This window comes from Betta splendens, chromosome 5 (genome assembly GCF_900634795.4).
Source record: "Betta splendens chromosome 5, fBetSpl5.4, whole genome shotgun sequence".
NCBI classification, from domain to species: Eukaryota; Metazoa; Chordata; class Actinopteri; order Anabantiformes; family Osphronemidae; genus Betta; species Betta splendens.
The window spans coordinates 18,954,665-18,979,261 of NC_040885.2; the positions used below are offsets into that span (position 1 = coordinate 18,954,665).

Sequence of the window (24,597 nt, forward strand, 5' to 3'; positions counted from 1 at the left end):
AAGACCTGCACATTCCAGGAGGAATCAAACCGACTTGCTCCTCGGTTTGTTTTTTCTTCAGGCTCATTCTGTTGTTGTTGTTTTTATGCCACATCAGACATTCTCACAACCATCACACACTAATGTGAACAGTGCAGAGCTTGTGAACATAAACTAATGCAGTTCAGTCCAAGCGCTTCCAGGCCGCGGTGGGGAGGAACGTTCAGCACATGACAACGGACCTGGACGGGTCACAGGCTGTGAATGAGCTGCGATGAGGGGCACTGACTCCAGCTTCAGGTTGATGTGGGCCACAAGAAAGGGAGGCGCCTCAACCAGCGAGCGGGCTCTGATCCCCTTCTGCTGCTGGTGGAGCATCGATACTGGTCTATCTTTAAAGTGACGCTCACTGACACACGTGCACACAGCTCCCGTCATCGTTCAGCTGCCACCACCTTCAGCTGCCGGGTGCATTTCATAAACACACACACACACATGGCAGGAAAAGATAAGGAGCGCACACGAGCGCCTCCACTCCCCCGACTCACGCCCGTAACAGCTGACTGTGCATCTGTGTGTCCGCTGCACTACGACCTGTAGTTTATTCTGTGTGTCCTGTCCCGGTCCAACCATCCTGTGTCCTGTCCCGGTCCAACCATCCTGCTTCAGTTCCGCCCACATACAGCACAACTAGAGGTTTCATCTTGTTAGAGGTGAGGTTTTTGTGATATATATGAAGTTTTTTGTGAGTTTTGTGATATATATATATCATGAGCGCTGTTTGCAGTGGAGCTGAACTGAATATAAGAGAGCGAGAGAGAGTGTGTCAATATCAGCAGACCTGAGAACAGCTCTGACACACGTACCACTAGCAAAAGAGAGACGAGCGCTGCACTGAAGACAGAGGAGGAGGAACCCTTTAAAATGATGAGCCACAGTAAAAACAGGAAACAACAGAACATGATCTAATTTGCCTGTTTCACTTGATACTGTCCTTCCTCTCAACCTGCTCCTTGAGCTGTTCTCCTTCTGTAGAATGACGCCCTCTGCTGTTAATATGCTGCTACTGAGTGAAGAACACTGCCCTCATTAAACCAAATGACCAACCCAATTAAAGCATCTCAGGATGAATCATCTCAGTCTATTCAACAACATGTGATACATTAAGCCAAATTTAAATATTGCTATTATTTTATTATAATTACATTGCTGTAGATCAGAAGTTGTTTAAAAGTCTTTCTTATGGATGGTTTGCAAAATTCCAGCAAATCATACTAAAACTTTTCTCAGTGGCTCCAAACAGATTAAATTGTCAGTTAAAACAGATGGACTAATGTGACTGTTCATGACTTCAGCAGTTGTTCCTCAACCTTATTTTGCAGGTATGTTACAGCGTCCTGCACAGCAGGGCTGTGGCAGCAGCCCAGCTCTCTGCACATCAGCATCCGTTACTATGGCAACAGCCATGGACCAGACTGTGGAGTCAACATGGCTGCCAAAGGGGAACTGCAGCGTCCAGGCTGTGTCTGCCTGTGTGCCTTCACACATGAGTGATGAGCACAACACTGACGCCGTCCTTCACCAGCTCAGTGTCCGTCTGAGGGTCCGACGCTGACGGGAAAAAACGAGTGTTGGGGTTTGTGTCAAGCCAATTCTGAGTCTGAGTCTTGGATGGTGGAGACTAAAAATAATGTGGCACATGAGGGAGCTGGGAGCTCAGGCATCCAGCTAAAAATACACACAGTGGCTCATGAGCTACATGTTTAGCCTATGAATATGTGATGACAGCGGCAGCATCTCAGCATCATGCTTCATCTGCAGCTGCACAGAGAGAAGAGCTGCTGCCTGGATGAGCTACAAACACACACGTTTCATCAGGAGGAGAAGAACCAACTCACACTGAGCCCAAACGGCTGCAAACAACGCTGTGTTGAGACGGGAGCGCGTTCAGAGGTGAGCTCTGACGCACAAACAGTCCAACAACAGGTCCGACGCTTCAGGCTCCGGTTCTGTGGACGCGGACCTGCAGCAGAGCAGGGAAATCAGTGATGTTTTCACCAGAAAAGAGAAGCCGCGGACGGAGGTAATTAGAACATGTGTGCGTGGTCTCAGCAGCCACATGCAAAAAGGAGGTTAGTGAGTCGCACATGAAGATGCAGAAACGTCCTGAAGACGGAAACACGAGGAAATCAACATTTCACATTCATGCAACAAAAAACCTGAGAAGCACAAGGTCTGAAAGCTGTTTTTGTTTGAGGCGGGAAAGAACGATCAGAAAATGTGTTCCTCCTTCCAGCTCTCTCTGGGCTTGAGGCCAAGCAGGGGAGGAAGGAAGGGGGGGGGGGGGGGGGGGGGGGGGGGGGGGGGGGGGGGCAGGATTTAACTCTTCGCAGACCGAGCGCGTCCGAGGCCACGCCTCCATCAAGCACGGCTCAGTCAGAGGAACCGGGTCGCGTTGTAGAGGGTAGTTACATCCTGACTTAGTTCAAACTCCTTCAACTGAAACCTTTTAGTTCAGGTGAAGCCAACCAGAACCATTGAACAGTGGCTTCATCTTTATGTTTTTATCCTCACTTTGAATTCAGGAGGCACTGAACCACCTCCAACCACGTCATGCAGGACATTCGTTTAGGAGCATAGAAAGTAGCTAATTAGTAGTAATCTGCTTCTATTTCAAGTGTATGAATTGAATTTATACCAGTATTAAACCCTTAAGGGAAGTATTGAGGCGCACGTCAAGTCGCACATAAAGTACAATTCAGCAGTAGGTGAACGTGCATGTAGTGAATGCAGTCATTCTGTGCCTTTGACACAGCGTCTCCGTCTGTTAATGAGCAGGAGGCTGCGCTGGGGTCAGTTGTCGGTGTGAAGCTTTTTGATGCCTGTTATCAAATGCAGCAGCAGACGCAGACAGGCGGCGGCGGCGGCAGCGTGTTTGATATTCACGTCCACATTCAACAAAACCTGCAGCTTTTACATGCATGACGCAGCGCCTCACGGCTGCAGGAGCACACACGCTCCTCTGATGGAGGCGTGTGCTCCTCAGATGGAGGCGTGTGCTCCTCTGATGGAGGTGTGTGCTCCTCTGATGGAGGCGCGCGTGCTCCTCAGATGGAGACGCGTGTGCTCCTCTGATGGAAGCGCGTGCTCCTCTGATGGAGGCGCGTGTGCTCCTCTGATGGAGGCGTGTGCTCCTCTGATGGAGGCGTGTGCTCCTCTGATGGAGGCGTGTGCTCCTCTGATGGAGGCGCGTGTGCTCCTCAGATGGAGGCGTGTGCTCCTCTGATGGAGGCGCGTGTGCTCCTCAGATGGAGGCGCGCGTGCTCCTCTGATGGAGGCGCGCGTGCTCCTCTGATGGAGGCGCGCGTGCTCCTCTGATGGAGGCGCGCGTGCTCCTCTGATGGAGGCGTGTGCTCCTCTGATGGAGGCGCGTGTGCTCCTCAGATGGAGACGCGTGTGCTCCTCTGATGGAGGCGTGTGCTCCTCTGATGGAGGCGCGTGTGCTCCTCTGATGGAAGCGCGTGCTCCTCTGATGGAGGCGTGTGCTCCTCTGATGGAGGCGCGTGTGCTCCTCTGATGGAGGCGTCTGTGCTCCTCTGATGGAGGCGTCTGTGCTCCTCTGATGGAGGCGTCTGTGCTCCTCTGATGGAGGCGTGTGCTCCTCTGATGGAGGCGCGTGTGCTCCTCTGATGGAGGCGTGTGCTCCTCTGATGGAGGCGTGTGCTCCTCAGATTGAGGCGTGTGCTCCTCTGATGGAGGCGCGTGTGCTCCTCTGATGGAGGCGCGTGTGCTCCTCAGATGGAGGCGTATGCTCCTTTGATGGAGGCGTCTGTGCTCCTCTGATGGAGGCGTCTGTGCTCCTCAGATGGAGGCGTGTGCTCCTCAGATGGAGGCGCGTGCTCCTCTGATGGAGGCGTGTGCTCCTCAGATTGAGGCGCGTGTGCTCCTCTGATGGAGGCGCGTGTGCTCCTCTGATGGAGGCGCGTGTGCTCCTCAGATGGAGGCGTATGCTCCTTTGATGGAGGCGTTTGTGCTCCTCAGATTGAGGCGTGTGCTCCTCTGATGGAGGCGCGTGTGCTCCTCTGATGGAGGCGTCTGTGCTCCTCAGATGGAGGCGTGTGCTCCTCAGATGGAGGCGTGTGCTCCTCTGATGGAGGCGTGTGCTCCTCTGATGGAGGCGCGTGTGCTCCTCTGATGGAGGCATCTATGCTCCTCAGCGATGATCATGTCATGTTTCAGAATAAGTGGTTCAGGGACGATTCCTGTTCTTGCTCTTTGCAGCCGCCAAATGATGAAATCCAATGAATCTCCAGACGGTGATCTGAGCTCAAACAGTCAAAACATAAGTGCAAGTCACAAATCGTATGATGCTATTGAAATGATAGCAAACACTCCTGCTCCGCTCGGAATTATTTCAACAGCATCATAATGAGTTTACGAGTGATACATATACATATATATATATATATATACACAGAGTCTATATATTTATATATATTTACAGAGTCCCATAAACAAATCACAGCAGAATACTAAAAAAGGAGAGACAGAAAACGTACCTTATCAGTCAGTTTCTGAGCCAATAAATGTTTAGATACACAAACAAACACATCCATATAAATATTTCAACTCCCTCTGTAACAAAAAGGTGGTTAAAATATTTGTTACGCTGTGTGACGTAGTGTCACGCAGGTTGTCAGGTCGTCACATTTGCATCAACAGGCCTGGAAGTAACGGGTCTGATGGGTTTATTTCCCTCAAACATCGCACATCTGTCCAATTAAATGAATTAACATTCAAATCCTCAACTTGTGTGACGTCAACCTGAAATCTGTCGTTTGTCGATTGTTACATCACATCGTAAGGACACGTTATAATCACAAACGTAAAGAAAGTTCCCGTCATCATCGTCACAGTAACATCTGCAGCCACAACCTCCCAGATGTTGTGACCACACTGACCTGGAAAGGTTGGATTTGTCACGTTGTGTTTTATTGTGTGCCACGCGTTTCCTCGGAGTCTGGACGCACGTCTCTGCTGCATCAAGCGGCATCCAGTTAAACTCCCGCACTCCTCCGGCCTCGCGCGACACGCGTTCAGGCGCGCGCTGCCTCCACACCGCACGAACGAGACACCGCGCGGCATTTTTGAAGTCCAGAAAACAAACTCAACATCCGGGAAACGCAACCTGATCTGCAAAAGATGTGGACCGTCTTATTTCGTTTCTTCCGCCCTTCAAAACCCGGTAATGATGGAGAAGTACAAAACGCCGTGATTGGTGGACGCAGCCAGCGGAGCAGACATGCAGAGCCCTCCGTGCTGTTGCATCGGGGGGGTTAAACTCAGCGCTCCCCTCTTGTTTTTCCCCTTCCTTCAATGACAGCAGCAGGAGCCGCGCAGCCGGGCGGTGCGGAGCGGAGCGGTGCGGTGCGAAGCGTCCCCCCGCGACGAGGAGCGTCACCCTGCGAGTCTGCGGTGAGAAAACAGCACAGCCGCTAGAGCCCACGCCGGGCGGCGCGTGAGGCGCACGGCGCGCGGACCCGCGGGGAGGGCGGGAACCGATACAACACACAATGGTGTTGCCTGGGGCTGCCGCGATAGCTCTCACACAAACCCGGGACGCGGCCGCTCGCTGCGCTTGCTTGACAGCTGCGGGGCCAATGGAAACACGCACGAGGCCAGCTGCGCAGGGCCGCAGCCAATGGAAGAATGTGCAGCGCTGCGCCGCTGCGGGTCCGGGCGCTAACGTTAGGCTGGCTGCAGCAGCCGCACCGCCGCCGCGCCGCCGCGCCGCCGCTGAACTTCCAGCAAATTAGAAAAAGCTGTTTGTGTCTGCGCTGCTGCAGTGGCCGCTGTAGGTAAGACGCGTCCCTCAACTTTTGGATGCGGCTCGTGCGCGTGCGCGTGTATGGGAAAGGTGTGCGTCTGCGTGCCCGCGCGTCCGTGGCGTCTAGACTGGACCGCGGCGGTAAAACGGAGCAGGACTCCGGCGTCCAAACTGAATGAACTCCGGGAGCCGCGGTCTTTGTGAGGATTAAACCGATATTGCGCGGAGTTGCACTCCTCCTCTTTTCCTCCCCCCCTCCTCTTTCCCCTCTCCTCTCCTCCCCTTCCCCATCTCTCCCTCTCTCTCTTCTCACCCCTCCCTCCCCTGCCTGCTAATTTTTATGCATTTTTCTAAACTGTCATGGCGATTTTGTGTCCTTGGAAATAAAAAGCGCCAGTGTTTTTCGGGCTCGCGGGGAGGATGTGTCGCCGGTGAGAGCGTGTGTCCGCTGTCCGGAGCAGGTGAGCGGTGCCGGGGAGGCTTTTTTGGTGGAGCGATGTCCCTGCGAAGGAGTTTTAGAGGCTGTCCACACGTGTAAGGAGAGGGCTGTTAGAATGTATTTACAACAGCGATGCAGTGACATTACACGGCTAGCGAAGACGGCTAGCTCGGTAGCTACGGGTGCTAACGTGGAACGGGACACGGCGTCTCGCTTTCGCCGTGCGTGCGCGGTGTGTTTGCGTTTTTCATGGCCAGTCGCCCTTTTGCTCGCCGGGAACTTCTCCTTTTCCTCCCAGCTCGCGCTCCCAGCTCGGGGCAGCCCGGCGCCTTGCAGCGTTCGTGTTAGCGGCGCGCTAGCTCTGCGTCTGCTAGCATTCAGAACCTCAGAGGTGTATGCTAGGTGGCTAGCCTGTTAGCCTCCCGAAACCTTTGTAGCCGCAGCGGGCAGGTGTGTGCGCGTGAGTGCAGCCACACGGTGAGGCGTGACGTGTGAGCGTCCACGCACGCTCACCTGGCCAGGTGTAGCCCCCAGGTGGCTAGACGCTAACTCACACCGAGCAATCACAAACATGCTAAACTCCAGCCTTCCCGTTATGTGCCGTTCTGGCCACACCTGGATTGCTTTTGTCCATCCATGTCTAAAATCTCCGGCACGTTTAACCAGAACCTTTATATAATGTTCATATGTAGATCTGTTCCTATTGGTTCATTCATTCATGCCTTTCCACCTCGGGTTTTGTTATTTTCTGCTGACATGACTTCTGCTTGGTGGGATTATTTACATAGCTTTGTCAGCTGTGACAGTTCTTTGTATATGGTTTAAAAACCAAATGTCTGAAAAGTTCCACATTTTATTTGCCAACCGCGTTGAATCCCGCTCCACTTGGTAAAAGCTTGTGTTTGTTTTCTTTTGCTGATCAGCTGATAAGCAGCTCTACCTGTGTGCCTTCAGCATGGCTTTGCTTTGATGAGCCGCTGGCTTCACTCAGGCCTTGTGTTGTCTTCGTGCAGCGCGTCTGTTTGAGGGCTTTGCTCTGAACAACCGTCCACCGCCTTGTTCTCCCGTCACGCTACACTTTCTGCTGCCTGTTTGCTCAAGGGCATTAGAAGCAGCACGAGTCTCCTGTTATTGAGACTTTTGTTCATGGTGCCGCTCCCTATGTTGCGTCTTCATAATGAAATTTAAAAGCGTAAAAGTGTATTTTGCAGTAATATGTTGATTCTGGGGCAGAATAAATAGACAGTAACAGAAGTTTTCAGCTGCTGTTTTCAAAGAAAACATTGAGATCACAGACCTGCACACCAGCATGTGTTGGCATCGTCCATGTGACCTTTCAGCACACCTTCTCCCTTCTTACACTGAATCATTTAATAATAATGAGAGCAGTACGTGATTGATTTTTGCTTTTAAAGTTCAAGCAAACATCCTCAGCGTTTCTAACATGCCTGCATCTGCAGGTGACCTGTATTTGTTCTGTTACATTAAACCTGGAATAACTGAAAGCTTCTCCTGTAGGATGCTAGACATAAAGTTACAAAGAGCCACCTGTTGTGGGCTCAGATGTGTGTGAGCACATTGTAATATAGCAGCTGCTTATTGTTTCCTACATTTCAGTTGAAATAACCAGTGTCAGTGTAAACACACTGAATCAGTGTAGTGCTTGTGTTTTTATTTAAAGTGTATGTGGGTCAGAGGTCGACTTACTAACGATGCTGCGTTTGGAGATGCTGTGACCAGACAGACCTGGCGGTGATGACCGTGTCCATTTGCATGCATTGTTTTGGTCTAGATGGTCTGATCTTTTCCTTGTTTAACGTGTTTGGAAGGCAGGCGATAAAGTGAGGCTGCTTGGGTTTTGGTCGTCATCAGCAGCGTCTTCTAACTGTCACTGAACTCTGTCATACAGGTAACAGCTACAGCTAATGTTTTCCAAATACACACTACTCTTTGAACATGACTACAGTGTGTGGTTTTCTTAGTTAGGCTTTGGTACTGAACTAGAGTCATGTCTTGCTGTAAAGATGCCTGATGGCTGTGACACAACAAACCAACACCCAACAAGAGCTAGAAGCTGCTTAGACCGACTCCTGAGTTGTCTCATCTGGACTAAAAGCTTCCACCAGAAAATGGTCCTTGATACCAGCAGGTGGCAATAGACTGTGTTTGTGGTGCAACATGTCACATGCACCAAGTCTGCTACGATTCAGAGAACATTGCATTTTCCAATCAGGTAGGACTCTAATAATATATATCACTTCTGTAGGCGCGCTTGCGGAGGATTTCTCCACCGCTATCGCACCCTTGTGTGATTAGCTAGATTGTAGTATTTAGCACCGTCGCTGGCAGCAACAAGGACCCGGGTTTGATTCCAGGGTCATTCAGGTGACTCTGTGTGAGGAGTTTGCATGTTCTGTGTGTGTGTGGTTTCCTCCCACAGTCCACAGGTTATGAAGTTGTGCAGAGATTAAAACAAAACTGTAGTAGCTGCTCAGTCGGATCCACAAATGAATCTGCTTCAAAGCTGCAGAAGAGTTAAAACTGATTCATTTCATCCCGAGTCACATTTGAGTGGGACAATGAAGAATGAATGAATGAATGAATGAAACTGTTGTAGTTTGTCTCAAACTCATTGAGGTAATTGAATACTAAGTATACATGCCTTATGTATGTGAAGCTGCTTGAAATTGTACAATTGGATGATTTTAAGGAAATCTGCTTAGAAACTAAGCAAAACATTCATTATAGCAGAATGTTAATAAATCATGTGTTGTTCATCTTCGGGGTCCAACTGGAAGTGGACATTGTGGAACAACAAGTCTTTAATATGTGGGGAAAAAATGAGTTTCTACCTCCAGACACCAGTGAGGTGACACAAGAACGGTTCTGCGTCGTCTGGTTCAGCTTTTTCCAGTTCTGTGTGTTGACTGGTGTTTTAGGACCATTTGTCTGATTTCTCCTGTGTGCTGCAAAAGGGGAAATTTAATTTAAGGTGGGGAATCCTAGTTTAGCGTCTAGTTTAGCGTATTGTTAATCAGAGTCTCTGTGAGCAGGGATCCTTTTCCTCCAGTTGCTTTGTGTCCTCAGCTGAGGAGGCAGATGTTGGTTTTTGATTGTTGTACTTGTAGCTACAGCAGTTATCAGTGTCATCTGTTTGTGGTAAAGCTGAGTAATGGCCCAGGTTGCTCTGCTGTAGAAGCTGCTGGATGCCAGTAAAGTACTAGAGGTCTGCTCGTATGTCAAGTGACTCACGCTGATGAATGAAGTCACTAATTGTTAGGTGCCTTTGAACTTTTAGTTAAATGCACAGAACACACAACAGGCAAATTTTCAACTGACTCAATCACAGAGAATCAAAAAGAAGCTGCCTCACTGGTTCCAGCTTCTCAGAGTGAATCTTGACTTGAGCTGCAGTTGTTTACTTACAGGCTGCGGTAGTTCGTTGAGTGGAAAAAGCTGTGTTAAAAACAGCGATGTTGTGACATCACATATAGCTGAGAAAGGTCCAAATATGTCAACGTCACAGGTTGCAGGGACTGGGTCAGCTTGATGCTAGAAAAGGAAGCCGTCACCGGGAGATGATGCGGAGGTTGTGAGTAACTGAGGACCGTGCTGCGGCTCAGACTTCCTCTGACAGCACCGTCCTCTCCTTTGTTTGCTCCCTCGTGGGAGCATCACACAGCTGAAGCAAGGACAGAGCGAGGAGGAGCCCTGTTCCATTTTAACCCACCCCCTCTCTTTGTGCATGCTACCGCGCTCACGTTTGGGGGGAACGGGCTGAGTTGGGTTCAGATTCAGCACAGCTGGCTGCTCCTCCCGGTCCCTCAAGTGGGTCGTCTCCCGGTGATTCTCAGACGCGGCAACAGTTCGGCTCTCGTGCTCTTTTGTGCAAAGGCAAGTGGTGGAGTGAAGGGAACGAGAAAAAGAGAAGGCGGCAAGGAGTCCTGTCCACCGAGGGACCTAGTGTCGCGCAAACATTCAGTCAGTCCTGAAGATGGTCTGACAGGCTGATGGTCAGTTCAAACCAGAGCGGGAGTGACGACCTCATCGTTCGGCCTGTAGACATGACCTCCACTCACAGGTCTGTCCATGTGTGTTTGCAGCTCTGCCACATACGGCTGCAAAGCGAGTGAACAGCAGACGGTTGTTTCCTTCACACAGCACCGTGCTCCTGCATCAATATTCATGGCTGACAGGTGTGTGGGGATAAAACAACCTGGCACCCAACTTGAATAAGCTTCCACATGCTGCCTTCTCACTTGGATTTAACTGCTGTCACTTTTTTCCAGAGAGCAGGAAGTCCACAGGTTCTTCAGCATACTTTATTTTATCCTTTTTTCTTTGACTTTACCCAGTGTGTAGGAAATCAGCAGTCAGGGTCGTGTGTACGTCGCAGTCCATTCTCAGACAGAGTTTTTACAAAGGAGCTTATAAATAACATGTATTATTACTCTTCTGCAGTAAACAGTAAATGCTCTGATCCGATATTTGTATTGGGTATCAACCTCAATATTGAATAAACGTTAAGATTAGGTATCGATAACAACTGGCCCGATCTGATAACATTTAAAAAATGTATTTTTAATAGCGAGACAACAGAAATATTTAGAGACGCAACATGTGCTAGCTGCTTGTTCTGTTCTCAGGTAATCAAGTACGCAGCGAGCCAGAACGTCTGCGATTTGGAGATACTTTGTGACAAAAACACCAATAAGTCCCCAAACTGTTAATATATGAAAAGTTAATGGTGGTAAAACGTCAAATCTTTGTTCCAAACAAGCGCACGGAGTTCAACGAGCAGAATAAACAAAAGCAAAACGGAGAGAAGCAACTAACTTTGGTAGAGACAAAGGGAAGAGTTCAGAAATCTTTGCCTGAAAGTGTAAAAGCAGGAAAGAAATCACTGAAAGAATACTGATCGTTATTGTTTTGGATGGGCAACCCCTATCTGTTGTTGGAGACAAAGGCTTCACATTGTTAATAAACCACCTCGAGGCTCGTTTGGGAATATTTATCACCACTCACCATTTGGATGTCTGACGTGCCCTGATGTGTCTTTTAAGCTTAACTGCACATTTTTGAACCGGTGATGTTTTAATAAATCACTAATACGCTTCTTTTATTTTACAAGATGAGGGAATGTAGAGCCTGATGCCCTGCACAGGAATTCATACGTATAGGTAATTCAGCACTTTTAAACTGCTTTACTCTTAACATTCATTATAGCAGAATGTTAATAAATCATGTGTTGTTCATCTTCGGGGTCCAACTGGAAGTGGACATTGTGGAACAACAAGTCTTTAATATGTGGGGAAAAAATGAGTTTCTACCTCCAGACACCAGTGAGGTGACACAAGAACGGTTCTGCGTCGTCTGGTTCAGCTTTTTCCAGTTCTGTGTGTTGACTGGTGTTTTAGGACCATTTGTCTGATTTCTCCTGTGTGCTGCAAAAGGGGAAATTTAATTTAAGGTGGTGAATCCTAGTTTAGATAGGTAATTCAGCACTTTTAAACTGCTTTACTCTGGTATCAGATCAGTACTCTGAACCAGTATCTGAAGCAAAAACAAAGCAGATCAGAGAATCCCTAAACACAAAGTCAGTACTTGTAATCAGGGCACCGCTAACAGTTTAAGGCCCTAGGAAAAAGTCTGAGGTTGCTCCCTACAATTTAGAAATACTACTGATTATCTTGGCATGTTGCTGCAGTTAGAGTGTGATGCTGGCAATATTAAGGTTCTGAGTTCAAATGTAGCTTCAGGACTACGTATTTGATTTGATGACAACGCATCAGTATTCTATCACAATTACATTAATTTCTCGTTCAATGGCGAAACACGTGCTATTAAATTTAGAGTGTGATGTCTTTCAGGTGAGGAGGAAAAGTGTTAAAAGATTCAATTTAAAAACCTGTCAGTGAAAGATCTGTACTTGGATCTTGGAAATGAGTTGGATTGAGTGAAGAAACGTTCGCTGGTTCTGTAGCAGCACATTGTGTACTGTCCTCACAGCTCGTGCTATGAAAGTAGCGCTAACATTATCCTGCGTGAATAAACAAACCTTTCTTTTAAATAGTTTGAACCTTTATTGCCGGCCATTCTTCTCTCTGCTTTGTTAAACCTTTCTTTTTGTTTCTGATGACTGGATTTACGCTTTGTTTACCATGAGCACGTTGCTGCTTTAACCATTGACGATCCGACCACCATCTCACTCACTAGCGTCTACAGGATCCACGTGGGCAGAACCATGCAGTAAATGGGAGGAGGGGTGTCATTTGACCGGAGAGGCAGAAATAAGCCCTAATTTAGTCTTATTTGTAACTATTTCATAGATAAATTTGTGATATGGAATATATTGGTGCTAGTAATGTTATTATTAATCAAGCTGGTCTCTGAGGGCCCCTCAACGTTTGTGGGTCCTTAGACTCGTTCTATGCTTTAACTAAAGCAGCAAGTCAAACAACCAGGTGGGCAGGAGGTGTAAACGTGCTCCATCAAGCAGTGAACCAAGCGTAGAGTAGAGGCGTATTAAAACAGAAGTATTAGGTGACAGGTTTTGTTGAGTTACAGGTTATTTTTAAAATCTGTTGAACAAAGATGGAGCAGATGCAAAAAGACAGAAAAGAGCTTGATTGACAAATTGCATTAAGTCATCTTGTGTCCCTATGACAACAGGAGAGGAAGTGATGAGGGCCTGATGCTGTATTGTCCTGTTTTGGTGCTGATTGACTCTCCTTGTGTTTTCTTCTACTCCATTCCCTCCGCATGACGTGTCCACCAGGTAGCGGACGTGACGCAGAGGCTCCACCTCTGAACACTGTGTGACCGTGTCCGGTGTAGAGGCAGCAAGCCTCAGGGCGTGGAGGGTCCCTCGAAGCCCGAGGCCAAACCTGACGCTCCTCCTGGCTCCATTGGTGCATTGATTGCTGTGCTCTGCTTCTGTACTGGATTTCCCAGAGGTCGTCCGTCGGTCCAGTGGTGTGTGTGGTAACGTGATGGCTTTTAGTTTTAGTGCTGCTTTCATCCAGCGTGACAACAACATGTTTTCTGTTTCACAGAAAAAGCTGATGCCTTGTTGGTTGAATGTGGAAGTCAGGTGTATAATCTGTGGATTCCTCCAAATAAAATCAACATCAGGGCAGATATTTGTCATATGGGTACATCTTTCCTAAAGGTGTTCATGAGCTACTTGTGTGTAGCTATTGACAGGTGTGTGGGACAAAAATGAATTAGCACAGACAGTCTGTTTTCTCTAGCAAGTCATTGACTTTATTGACGGAATATACAGAGTTTGGGGGAAGGATTAAGTGTCGCGCGTTCAAAGATGGCAGTTATGAGTCTGGTCGATGTGCAGGTGCAGCCGTTCTCCTTAATGGTTCGCTGAGACTGGAGGCTGCCTGTCACACCCACAGATGCCATTTTAGCACCCATGTGTTAAGCAGTGAAAGGATGTTTTCTGCTGAATGTCAGGTACCAAACACGCGAAGTGCCTGCTGTTTCCAGGCTGCTCACGGAAGCAGGTGACCTGCTATAGATATCACCTGCTCCAAATGTGCCCAGCGTTACAGGAGGAGTGCAGCGACGGTGGGGTCTCATCATCCAGCCTTTCAGGGTCTATTGGCACACAGTTTGCCAGGAAAAAAGGCTTTGAATGCACCAGTCTGAGAATAAGTTCCAGGTCCTTGCTGCGCTGGGAGATGCTGCGTGTTGAGGTGAGGGCCGGCGCCGCAGAGCAGCAGAAAGAACAGCAGCACCCGGAAAGTCCGACCACGTTCTAGTTTGTCTACGGCAGATGGAGGCAGCACCAGTGGCCATACATACGTCAACGCACCCGCTCGGTCCAGAACAAAGTAACATGGGACGAGTCTCATCTAACGTGTGTGTGAGGGGATGAACCGTAGCTTGTTCTCTTCATCTGTTTAGAAGCAACGCTGACAGTAGACACTGAAACCAGGCGTGTGTAGGTAAAGATAAAAACGCATCAGGACTTGAAAACCCTGTGTTGTTCATGCTGCGTGGTTCATAAGGAGGAGAGTTGTTGCTCTCATTGTTGTGGTCAACAGGAGGAGAAGGACACAAATTCTAACTTTAGTGTCCGAATGTAAGTTGCATGTAGGTCACAAGCCTCGGGATCTGATTTGGTACCTCGTCCTTGTGGCACAGATAGGAACAGGAAACACGTGACCGACAGCAAATCTGTGTCACATGGACTTCACTTTGCGCTTCAGCAGAATTTACCCAAAGTGATGAATAAGAAGCCCTGCATGTGGCCGAGTCAGTGCAGTGACCGTTATGGACTGACTCCAGGTCAGCTGAGGGCCGATGGGTGATGGCCTTCCAGTGCTTGTGGAGCCTCATGGAACCTGTTGCTGAACCAGAACCTGTTCCTCTTCCACCGAGCACTCAGACACTGGACAGATTAACGACCCAGGGCGTCTGTGTGGAGACGCAGCAGGCCGGCCCATTCACACCTGACTTTAAAACCCAACTGAAACGTGAGGCTGGAGTTTAAATAGGATGCCTCACTACTTCCAGCTGAAAGTAAATAAACCCAGCTGAGGAGAGAATCTGATTTCCTAAACCCCGAGGGAGCCTTTAAACTACACGCGTGATTGGAGCTTTTTATAGACACAGGATTCTTCTTTTCCGTTTTTAATGTCTGCACAAATCCAACGTTCTTTACTTATGACTACATTGAATTGGGTTTTGCTGTTTGCTTATGCTGGAGCCTTCAGCCGTTGTGTTCCTCGGCTCTGTTGTGTTTGTGATGGTGCACGCTAGCGGATGTACATTCACACACGAGCTTTGTTTTCTCTGTCATTGACTACATTTGGAAGCCTGGAAAACCAGGCTGTAAAGTGTGCTGACTCTCTTTAGCACCATTCTGTGCCCATGCCCCACTTGAAAAAAATATGTACACTGCAGAAAAGGTTTTAGGTTTCAGAATGAGAGCATTGACATTTACATGCATAAAGGAACGTCTTGATTTTGCTGCTGGTAATAATGAAGCTAAATTTAAGCTTAGCTCAATACAAGCGGCACAGTGCTGTCGAACCCCTGGAACTGCAAAGAGCAGGTTAAATGGGCTAAAAGGAGACGGACTGACTCCATGTGTTTGTGTTGAAGCATATAGATGGAGGAGAGTGGACTTTACAGACGTGTAGATGGACAGACTCCTCACTGTCTAGTGGATGCTGGGCTGAATCGCTAAACAATACGTCACCAATGTTTAATTCCACTGACAGTAAACGTGTATATGCACACGTCAGGGAGTAAAAGTGAAGAAGCTGCTCAGAAGCTGTGAGTTGAATGGGTCTTTTGAATTGTACTACACATTGGAACCCTCGTCTCCTGCAGCAGCGCTGCCACAGAAGCAGTGGGCCGCTGTGTGAAAATGTTCCTTTCAAGTTCATATTATTCAGTTTCGCTGTTTCTGTTCGGTGTCATTGCAGCTTAAAAAGCAAAGGCAGCAGCGTGGAATCTACTAAAACCCGCGCTCCGCCGTCTGTCTGTCCTGCTTCCGTGTCTGTAACAAACCTTTGCATCTTGGAGTGGGTCTGAAATGTGATTCGTTAAACTTAAATTTAAACAGAGTTTTTAAATGACAACGCTGCAGCTGAGCAGGAAAAGCAATGATTCCCTCACAGTGAAGATGCTGAAGCCTGGTGCGTTCAGGGAGTAGTCAGTAATGAAGGTTACATGTTGTGGACGCTACAGGTTTTCCTTCAGCTATTTTTTAAAAAATAGAATATTCAGCTTCACAGATTCCTGTTGTGGCCGTTGAGGCTCTTCACTGATTAATGTCAGTGCTAATCGGAGACAGTGGCCACTTCAGTGTTGAATGACAGGCTGAGCTTAATTACCACAGTTTGAATCTGTATTTAATTTGGAATACTTTCTATCCAGCGTTCTTTGATTTAGATATGATTTATTTCTTTTTTCTGTTTCCCCATTTCTCCGATGTTTAAATCAGCCTAAAATGACAGATTATTGATGCTTCTCCTGATGAAGCATCGGCCCATTAGATGGGTTGGTGCATATACATGAGGAGGAATTTCAAACACTTGCCACGTCCTTCAGCAGGTGATTTATTGCTGCTGCACCTTGTTGACACGCTGGCGTTTTTCATTTTCTACAGGTGCTTTAGATTTACCTTGTTGTAACTGCATGAACTTGACCTCTGGTAAACGTGTGCATTAACACTGAGTGTACTGACTATGCAGATGTCCGTCAACTTCCCCAACAGGATGGACCCATTCTAAAAACAACCTTCCCACCAATGTCAAGCAGTGCAGAGCATCTTGTTCCAATTACCAATATTTAATGAGCAAAGTAAACAATGAGCTCAATCTGGTTTATCACTGGTCACCTTCTTAGACGTGGAACCACCACATACAAAGCACTAAAACCCCTCCTTTGTTTCCTTTAGCGCTGGATGCTTCTGGACACGACGGGAAGCTTCACTCGCTGCTGTTTGACTCTGTCCTTTAAGTCATTCAGTTCTGCAAGTAATGTGAACTGTGTCCTTTTCTCTTAACAGATGCAGTGAAGGGATAGAAGATGAAAATACACAAGAAGGACAAGCAGCAGGTTTGTGCTGAGATCACACACAAAATGGGTCATGACACAAAAGGTCTGTGGAGGCGCTTTCGCTACATAAACTGGGGGCTCCTGCACTATAGGACACTTGTATGTCAGATGCTGCTAACGGGCAGCAGAAGCGTGATGTGGGAGGACATGAAGCCGGTTCTTTTCTGATCTCATCCAGAGCAGACATTTGGCGGCTGACGCTGTGCTTGACCTCTGCTGAGGCGTAGCTGGGATGGATGTTTGGGATGCAGCCTCTATGTGCAGGCGTGGGGTTAAAGTAGCCCCTGCTGCTGTCTGTCAGAAGGTGAGGGGCTTCAGGGACCCTACAAAGTGCAGCAGTGTGTTGATTTCACAGCAGTCCTCACTGCTATGAACTTGCTTTGCTAAATGCTTCGTCTGCATACTGTACTACCATGTAATGTATTGTTACAGCTCATAGCCTGTCTTATTTTCAGGTGACGTCCGACCTCTCTGCTCATCTTTTATAATGGTTCTGTTCAGGTTATTTTTGTGTTGCAGTTTGTAATATTTATGAGTCAAGCTGAGCAGAGGGATGAGTCAGGCTTTTCTAGTGCGAGGTGACACAGCTGAACATGAGGCCTCCATATTGCAGCGACAGGGTGCTAACACTGTCACAACAGCAAGCCACGATCATTCACCAACTACAAGCGTCACCATTACCCACTAATGATTCATGGGCTTTGTCTTCATCATTTCACAGGTACAGTCAAATGGTGAAGATTACATTTCCTGTTGTGTCATGAACACCCTCTATTTCTGTAGCAGACAAAAATATACCCTGCACAGACAATAACAAATGCTTCATTTGTAGAAGTAGAGCACATTATTATTTTATTTGCTGCTCCAGTGCCTGGCTGAACAGACTGCTCAGCTGTGACAGGGAGTTTATACAGGCTCAGTGCTTGAATTAGCCCGTTGAGCTTGTTACCTGTGAATCACCTCTTGTTTAACCTTATGGAGGTTCGTTTCCACAACGGACCCTGCTCCTCCCTGTTCTATCCACATAAGTCACACTTGTAATTTTATACTGGAGCTGCCGTCTTTTTACGTTTATTGACTGTCACAGAGCTAAGACGCCGATAAACACAGTGATGACTATGGGGGGAGGCAAGAAGAAACGCAGCTTGTAACAACCTGAAGAACAAACATGACACAAGTCTAAACTGTTATTTACCAGCCAGTTCTTATCATGTGTGTAAACACTCTGAGCCTGAATGTGAATTCATCTAGCTGTAATCCATCTGCTGAGTCTTGGACGCAGCAGCGTAGAAAAGTGCATGTTAAATAATTATTAAAGTATTTGTTTGCAAATGCAATCAACCAGTGGTTGTGAGCTGTTTGTGGGGTTTTGGACCCTTCTGGGAGTGAGCTGACGTCTTCTGAGCCGGGTCAGACTTTTCCTACATACGGTACCTCAGAGGAACCACCTCCTCGCTTGTTTTGGCTTGTTGAGTCGGAGTAATTCACTAAAAGCACCATTGGTGCTGGATACATATCTACTATTGGGTGCTTTGCGTGAGTCTGGAGCACTTAACGTCTGTGCAGCTGGAGCCCCCTCTGTTGTCAGCTCCATCCTTACACAGGGCAGCGTTCAGCTAATAAAAAGGGAATTAACCTGGAAGCTTAGAGCTTGTTTTTAGTATCACGCACTGATGCTCAATAACACATCAAAGGTTTGTTAATGTTGTGCTTCACTAGAGTTAAGAATGAATGAGTTCCACAGTCACATGTTCATTATCACAGCAGGAGGTGATGTGTCTGGTCAACGGAGCCACATCCAGACATGATGCTTCACATGAAGGTGGACGAAACCACAGAAAACGCAGTGGCTGAAGTAGCTGTTCGGTCGAGAGGTGATGAGATTTCCATGGATGAACTGAAGGCGTTTGGCAGCGCTCTCTTCTTGAAGTGGCCGCTGAGCGATCAGTTATTCTGCTGCCACATCTTGAAACAACAGAACCTGAATATCCTCATGGCAGGGTGACGTCTGGATGAGACGTCTGTGTGGGAATGTTGATCGAAGGACAAAGCAACACATGGTCACAGTGTTGGTTTCTTCTCACTTCTTGTTTATTTTACTCAAAATGCTGCCAAGTCAGTAATTACCTCAGTAGTTTTAATAACCGGCTCCAGCATGTGTGTCTGTGGACACGTTGGTGCTGCCACGTGTGTGTGCATACACACGTTTTTCCTCCTCTTTATTTTTTTCCCACCACAATTCATGAATCAGCAGGTGCGGCGTAAAATAGGGTTTTCTCCACTTCAAGCTGAATCACAGAGAAGAAGAATTCTTCCCTGTCTGAGGCCTAGTTTCAGTCACTTTGATCATCTTTTGCTACTCACCCAAACAGCCGTAGCATCTGTCTGCAGCGCTCCCTCCTCCCGCTCGTCTTTTAAATACGAGCGCTGCACGAGTGGAGGATGCAGACGCTTCATAAATGGGCGTGGTGCTTGTTCGGACCTGCAGACTGCTTCCCATCAACACTGTGTAATGTCATTAATGGCATGTTTGTCTGAGTCATGGTGGATGAGGGGCCTTTGTGATGTCATGTCCTTTTTTTTTTTTTTTTTTTTCAAGAGAGTAGTAATGTAGAGGGAACAGATGGAAGAAGTTGAGTATTTTGTGAAATTCATATTCTTAAAAGTTTTTATCCCTTTACATGTAATGGCTTCATTATAAATTGAAGCAGTGAAGTAACAGTTATGACTATGGTTGTTATTGCAAGCTCCAACCGAAGGAAAACATTGTTGATACCTAAAGTATCTTAAATTTTTCACATTTTAATTTTTATTTTACACAAAATGTCACCTTGAGCTGTGAAAGTGTAATTAAAGTGTCGTCATCTCCCACAGGTTGTGCGTCTACGCCACACAGAGTATATTTGGCTCAGATATGCAGCATGTTCTAAATTTGGCCCCGCTGCTTGTGTGTCATATTACGAAGTGCATTTGTGAGCATCAGCGCAGGTTACAGCGATGCTGTGTTTTCTGATTCTTATGGTATTCAGTGAATGTCTCAGGGTTGTGACTGTGTCTGACTCACTAACATGATGTGGTCATAAAGCAGATGTTGTAACTCCATGATGTGCTCCAGCTGTTGTGTCCAGATGTTGGTCCTCTCACACCTGTGTGGAGCGTTGCTGTTAGCTTGTAGCTGCGAGGAAGCGGCTGCATTGATGAGACTGCAGTGGTGCTCACGGTCTATATTTGTGACACGGCTCGTGCATGTGCGTTTGCAGCGCTATTGATTCATGGGCAGTTTGATTGCAGCCAACCACCCTCAGCTGTGTTCAGCCAGATCGCTGGGATGGCGGCGCCTTGTACACTGCAGCACGTCACTGGTGTTGGCATGAAGGAGAGACGAGCGTGGGGTTTTATTCATCGTCCATACGAGCACATTGAGCCACAAAGATCGTGTCCGTGTTTGTGTGTGTGGGAGTATTTAGCTATGTAGTCAGTCATGGAAACGGATTGAGGCGCGTCGGTGGGGGAGTGAGTGTATGTGGTCAGTCATGTAAGCACAACCATGACGTGTGTTTGTATGCTGCCATTTTCCCGTTGTCATGGAGACAGATGGCAGCGAGACCTGTCAGTAATGAGCAGATTTTAGCTTAGCAGCTAATTCTTGTGTTCTGGTTGCATGTACTGGACCCCCAGAGGTTGGATGTGAGCTGACTGAGCAGCGTTTGTGTCCTGATTAAAGTGATTGAACGTTTGACGATGACTCCAGTTAAAGTTGCATCGTGGCGCTGCACAGGACGACTAGGTGAGGATCGCGTGTGCTGGGCCTCATTCCCTGCTCCACACTCCGTCAATCACAGTTTGTATTAAAGAGGGGTGAAGTCAGCATTTCCACATGGTCCACAGAGCTGCTCAGGTGTGGGGCAGGAAAACGCTGCAGATGTTGTGAACTGTTGCAGGGTTTCACCCATCGGTAACGTTGCACCACTCGCGTTTTTGCTGCGTCTGAGGAGACACAGTAATCACAGCCGCATGGAGCACAGTGCTAACTGTTAAAAGCACCTGTTGTATGTTGGTATGAGTTTCTACTGTGGTGTTTGTTTGACAGTGAGGAGGTCACAAGGTGAGAGTCTTTGGTCTTTGGGGAGTTCAAGTCTGCAACGACTGCAAGAAAGAAGAAAGAAACCCAAATTTAAAGGTTAAAAATGGTGAGACAGGATTTCCTACGTTGTCTGAGGGAACAGCTTCACCTCGACCGTGGATTCTCCGCCTCCACCACATCTGCCGTCTGAGGCAATAAACTGATTATTATGTGTCACCTGGTGACGGCGAGGGGCTCAGAGCGGCTTCTGTGTGAGATGTGGCCTTTGTCAGGTGACGGTGGTGGCGTCATGCTAATGTGGCCTACTTGGCGAGCCGTGATTCTGTTCTTACTCATTCTGATGCCAGTGGCCTAGTTACGCCCGCGTCCTTCATCCGTAACACACATTGCGCGCAGAGTTTTCAATGATTTCACACCGTCTTGTATTCACACTGAAAATACTGCTGATAGCAACATATAAAAATTATGATAATTAATAATTGAGTTAGCATCAATAATGAATGTCTGAGTCCAGAAAGCAGGTCAGATGGGCCTAGCTGGATTCTGTTTGGGCCGTGATGGAAGCGGGCCAAGGTTTGATCTGTGCCCGGACCCGTCGGCTCCTCCAGTCTAATGTTCTGTCACAGACCTCAGACTCCGTCCACTCCTTCACATTCTACTGCTCTGAAACCTCTGCAGGTGGAGAGTTGCATCCTAGTGTGAGTCGGGGTCTGGGGTGTGGTAGAAACCTGAATACGTAATGAGCCTTCCCTCGTGCCGTTGAGCCCTGTTGCTTCTTGGCCCTGGTTTGGTCCTCTCTGGCTCAGCCGGGTCCGGACTGAGCTTCTGATCTCTGGCGCTCACGTCTATTTAAAGTAGTCATCAAACGAAAGGCCTTCAAAGAAATATCTTGCAGTTCACCATATCACCAATATCTTTGTAAACTTTAAAGCTTAGCTCCAAAAACTTTGTGAATTCCTCTTGACTTCATGAGTTTAATTGTGCAGTTTGTCTTTTTCCATGTCTGTGAAACGTGTGCAGGTAGCTTTGATACAGAGCCTCCGGCCAGAAAATAACATTTAAGAAAAGAAAAGACGTTTGTTGCTTTGGAAACTTTTCAGTAAGATCAACCAAAAATGTAAGTGTGAAAATGTGTTAACACGTTTGATGGACACGTGTTGGAGCTGGAATTTTTGGAAAAATGCTAAAATAAATTTTTCTTTCCACTTTTTCTCTGTAGAGCACTGACTTTGTCTGTCAACCAAACCCAGCGTAGAGGAGCTACCTGTTCCCCTGCAGTATGCGATTCAGGGCGTGTGGGGAAACCTGCTGCTCTTCCTGTCTCTGCCTTTTGTTTAGGTTTAGTGACTGATAATTCGTCTCAGTGTTGGCTTTGCGTTAAAGCATTGTAATAATTGAGGGGACGTTTTTTGATTCAAGGCAGCTCTGAACTCTCTGAAAACTGCTAATAATGAATAATGTGCCATGAATTGTCGATGCAGAACATGTCGAGTAGCATTCACTAATCCAGCCAACCCAGGACGACTCAGGAGGAGGAGAATGTTGGTTGACCTGGTCTGACCTAAACTGAGAGCGGTTAACAAGCAGCCACGACGGAAGGAGCAGCGTCACAGTCAACACGGTGCAACACAAAGAAGAAATCAGTCCTTCCATCACACCGACAGACGGATGGAGAGAGCGTCACAAGCCCGTGGCGCTGAAAGGGTTACCATGGTGACCGTGTGTTTACGTCCGCTTCCTCGCTCCCCGCAGCTTTGGCACAAAGAGCCAGTTTCCATGGCAACGGCACTGATAGCCCCCCACCTCCAGCAAAGCCGCTGAGCTCGTGTTCGTGTGTGAGTGAGATTCATTAAGATGATTCCTCATACGTGCGTGCGTGCGTGCGTGCGTGCGTGCGTGCGTGCGTGCGTGCGTGCGTGCCCCGTCATACTAAAGCAGCGGTTGGAGAGACGCCTGCTCCACATCAACAGCCAACCATCAGTATGACACGCACACACTTTATGCAGACAAAGACGCACACGCCACGTGCAGCACATGCGCAGATGTTCCTCAGCTGCTGCGCACGCTGCCGTGACCTGGCACGCTAGTCTCCACAGCACGTGAGCTCACTGCTCGCTAAACATGGAGCCCGAGACGCGGCCACAGCCCGTTTTAGATGCCTCGTCGCTCCGTGCGTTCTGCTGTCATAGGAACCGTGCAGTTGCTCTCTGACATCCTGCATCAAACACACACAGGTGCGTTGGAGTGGGCAGGTCGTTGGTGCTGAACAGCCTGCCTTGTTGCTATAGGCCTCCTGAAGAATGTCGGCCTGCATATTCATCAGCTCAATGCAGAACTTCAACCTTTCCCATTCACAATTTCACCTAATCACAGTAATGAGCTGGCGCTGGCTTGTTTTCAGGGACACCATCACGTCCTGTGCCAAGTGCAAAAAATGTGACACAGTTTGTGGCGTTGGGCAACTCGCACACAACGTACAGCTTTCTCACATTACGTGCAGATGGTCGGAGCTCACGAACAGCAGCGTGAAAAGACGGCGTGAGCCACGGAGCAGACGGTGCAGCCAGTGTATATTCAGCATTCTGACAGCTGCCGCTTGCTGCCTGTTTATGCAGCTCCAGACATCCTGACAGTCACATTCACGTCTATAGAGGGAGGACGTACTGAGGCGCAGCCCACGGAATCAAATGGAAGTGCAGCTCGTTTGTACTACAGCAGGTGATGAGTTGATCAGCTGCCACTGTGTCATGTTCACACTGACTTTCACCTGTTTTAATGTTCTCAAATGTTCCCTTACTCGTGCTGCGACGTGCACGAGGTTCCTCCATCTCCCGTTCACCTGCAGTCGCGTGGTGTAACGTCGTTGGAGTCAGACACGCCATTAGCGTTCTCCATAAGGAGAACAGATGCAAGCGTCATATTGTACAGCAGGGTTTTTATACGTCTACTTCAGATTCAGGTGCTGGATGCAATAGCATACATTGAGTAAAGTACACATGGGACGTGGTTCAGAACTTTGCTTCGGTGGCTTCTCTGCAGATGATGGAGACATCATCCATCACATGCACAGCACCTGTACGTCTTTCTTCATGGAACATAAAATAGTTTTTTTTGTCTTAGATGACGTTTAGGTTGGTTTCATTCAAGTCCAGGTCATTTGCTCTGGTGACTCTGGTTACCACATGCTAATATCTGACCCTGGCTCTGACCTTTCTGTGCCACTGCAGGTTTCCTGCCAGGATCAGTCATGGAGCACATGGTTCTTCATTATGAATCTGGATTCATTACACACAGACTTGTAGGGCAAAGCACCAACAGACTGTTCATGTTCATTTGGATTCAGACTTTTGCTACTGTAATTCGGCTCCATTTACAAGAACATCTCAGACCTTAACTACAGCCACTAAAGAAATCCACGTTCTGTGAAGGGAAACCACATCGAGCGCAGCCCAGACGTCTCACCTTCGAACCCGTGCTCCCATAAATCACAGAGCCAAATAGAATCTAGTTAAATGGCAGACTTCAAATGGCAGCAGCTCAACACAGACCAGAACCAGGGTCCGGAACCACGGTCCGGAACCACGGTCCAGAACCAGGCCTCAGTACAGCTGACGCTGCACAGCTGAGCCACGAGAAGTGATCTTTGTTTTATTCCTGATAATCCTGAACCTGTAACTGTAT

The 24,597-nt window shown here is 47.8% G+C and overlaps 1 protein-coding gene across 7 annotated transcripts in view; it reads left to right on the top strand.

Annotated features, from left to right (window-relative positions):
* Nucleotides 1-5,288: 5,288 nt before the first annotated feature.
* The window catches only part of chd6 (chromodomain helicase DNA binding protein 6), a 48,344-nt gene continuing 29,035 nt past the window's right edge, over nt 5,289-24,597 (top strand). For 3 of the 7 annotated variants that reach the window (XM_029151996.3, XM_029152003.3, XM_029152002.3), the window contains exons 1-2: nt 5,933-6,267; nt 16,783-16,832. In XM_029151996.3, coding sequence (XP_029007829.1) covers nt 16,803-16,832 — 30 coding nt within the window. In that variant the 5' untranslated portion in view covers nt 5,933-6,267; nt 16,783-16,802. Of the gene's footprint in view, nt 5,455-5,675; nt 5,838-5,932; nt 6,268-13,023; nt 13,221-16,782; nt 16,833-24,597 lie in introns of those variants that run through there. The other 4 variants (XM_055508850.1, XM_041070955.2, XM_029151997.3 and 1 more) reach the window with 4 other exon arrangements.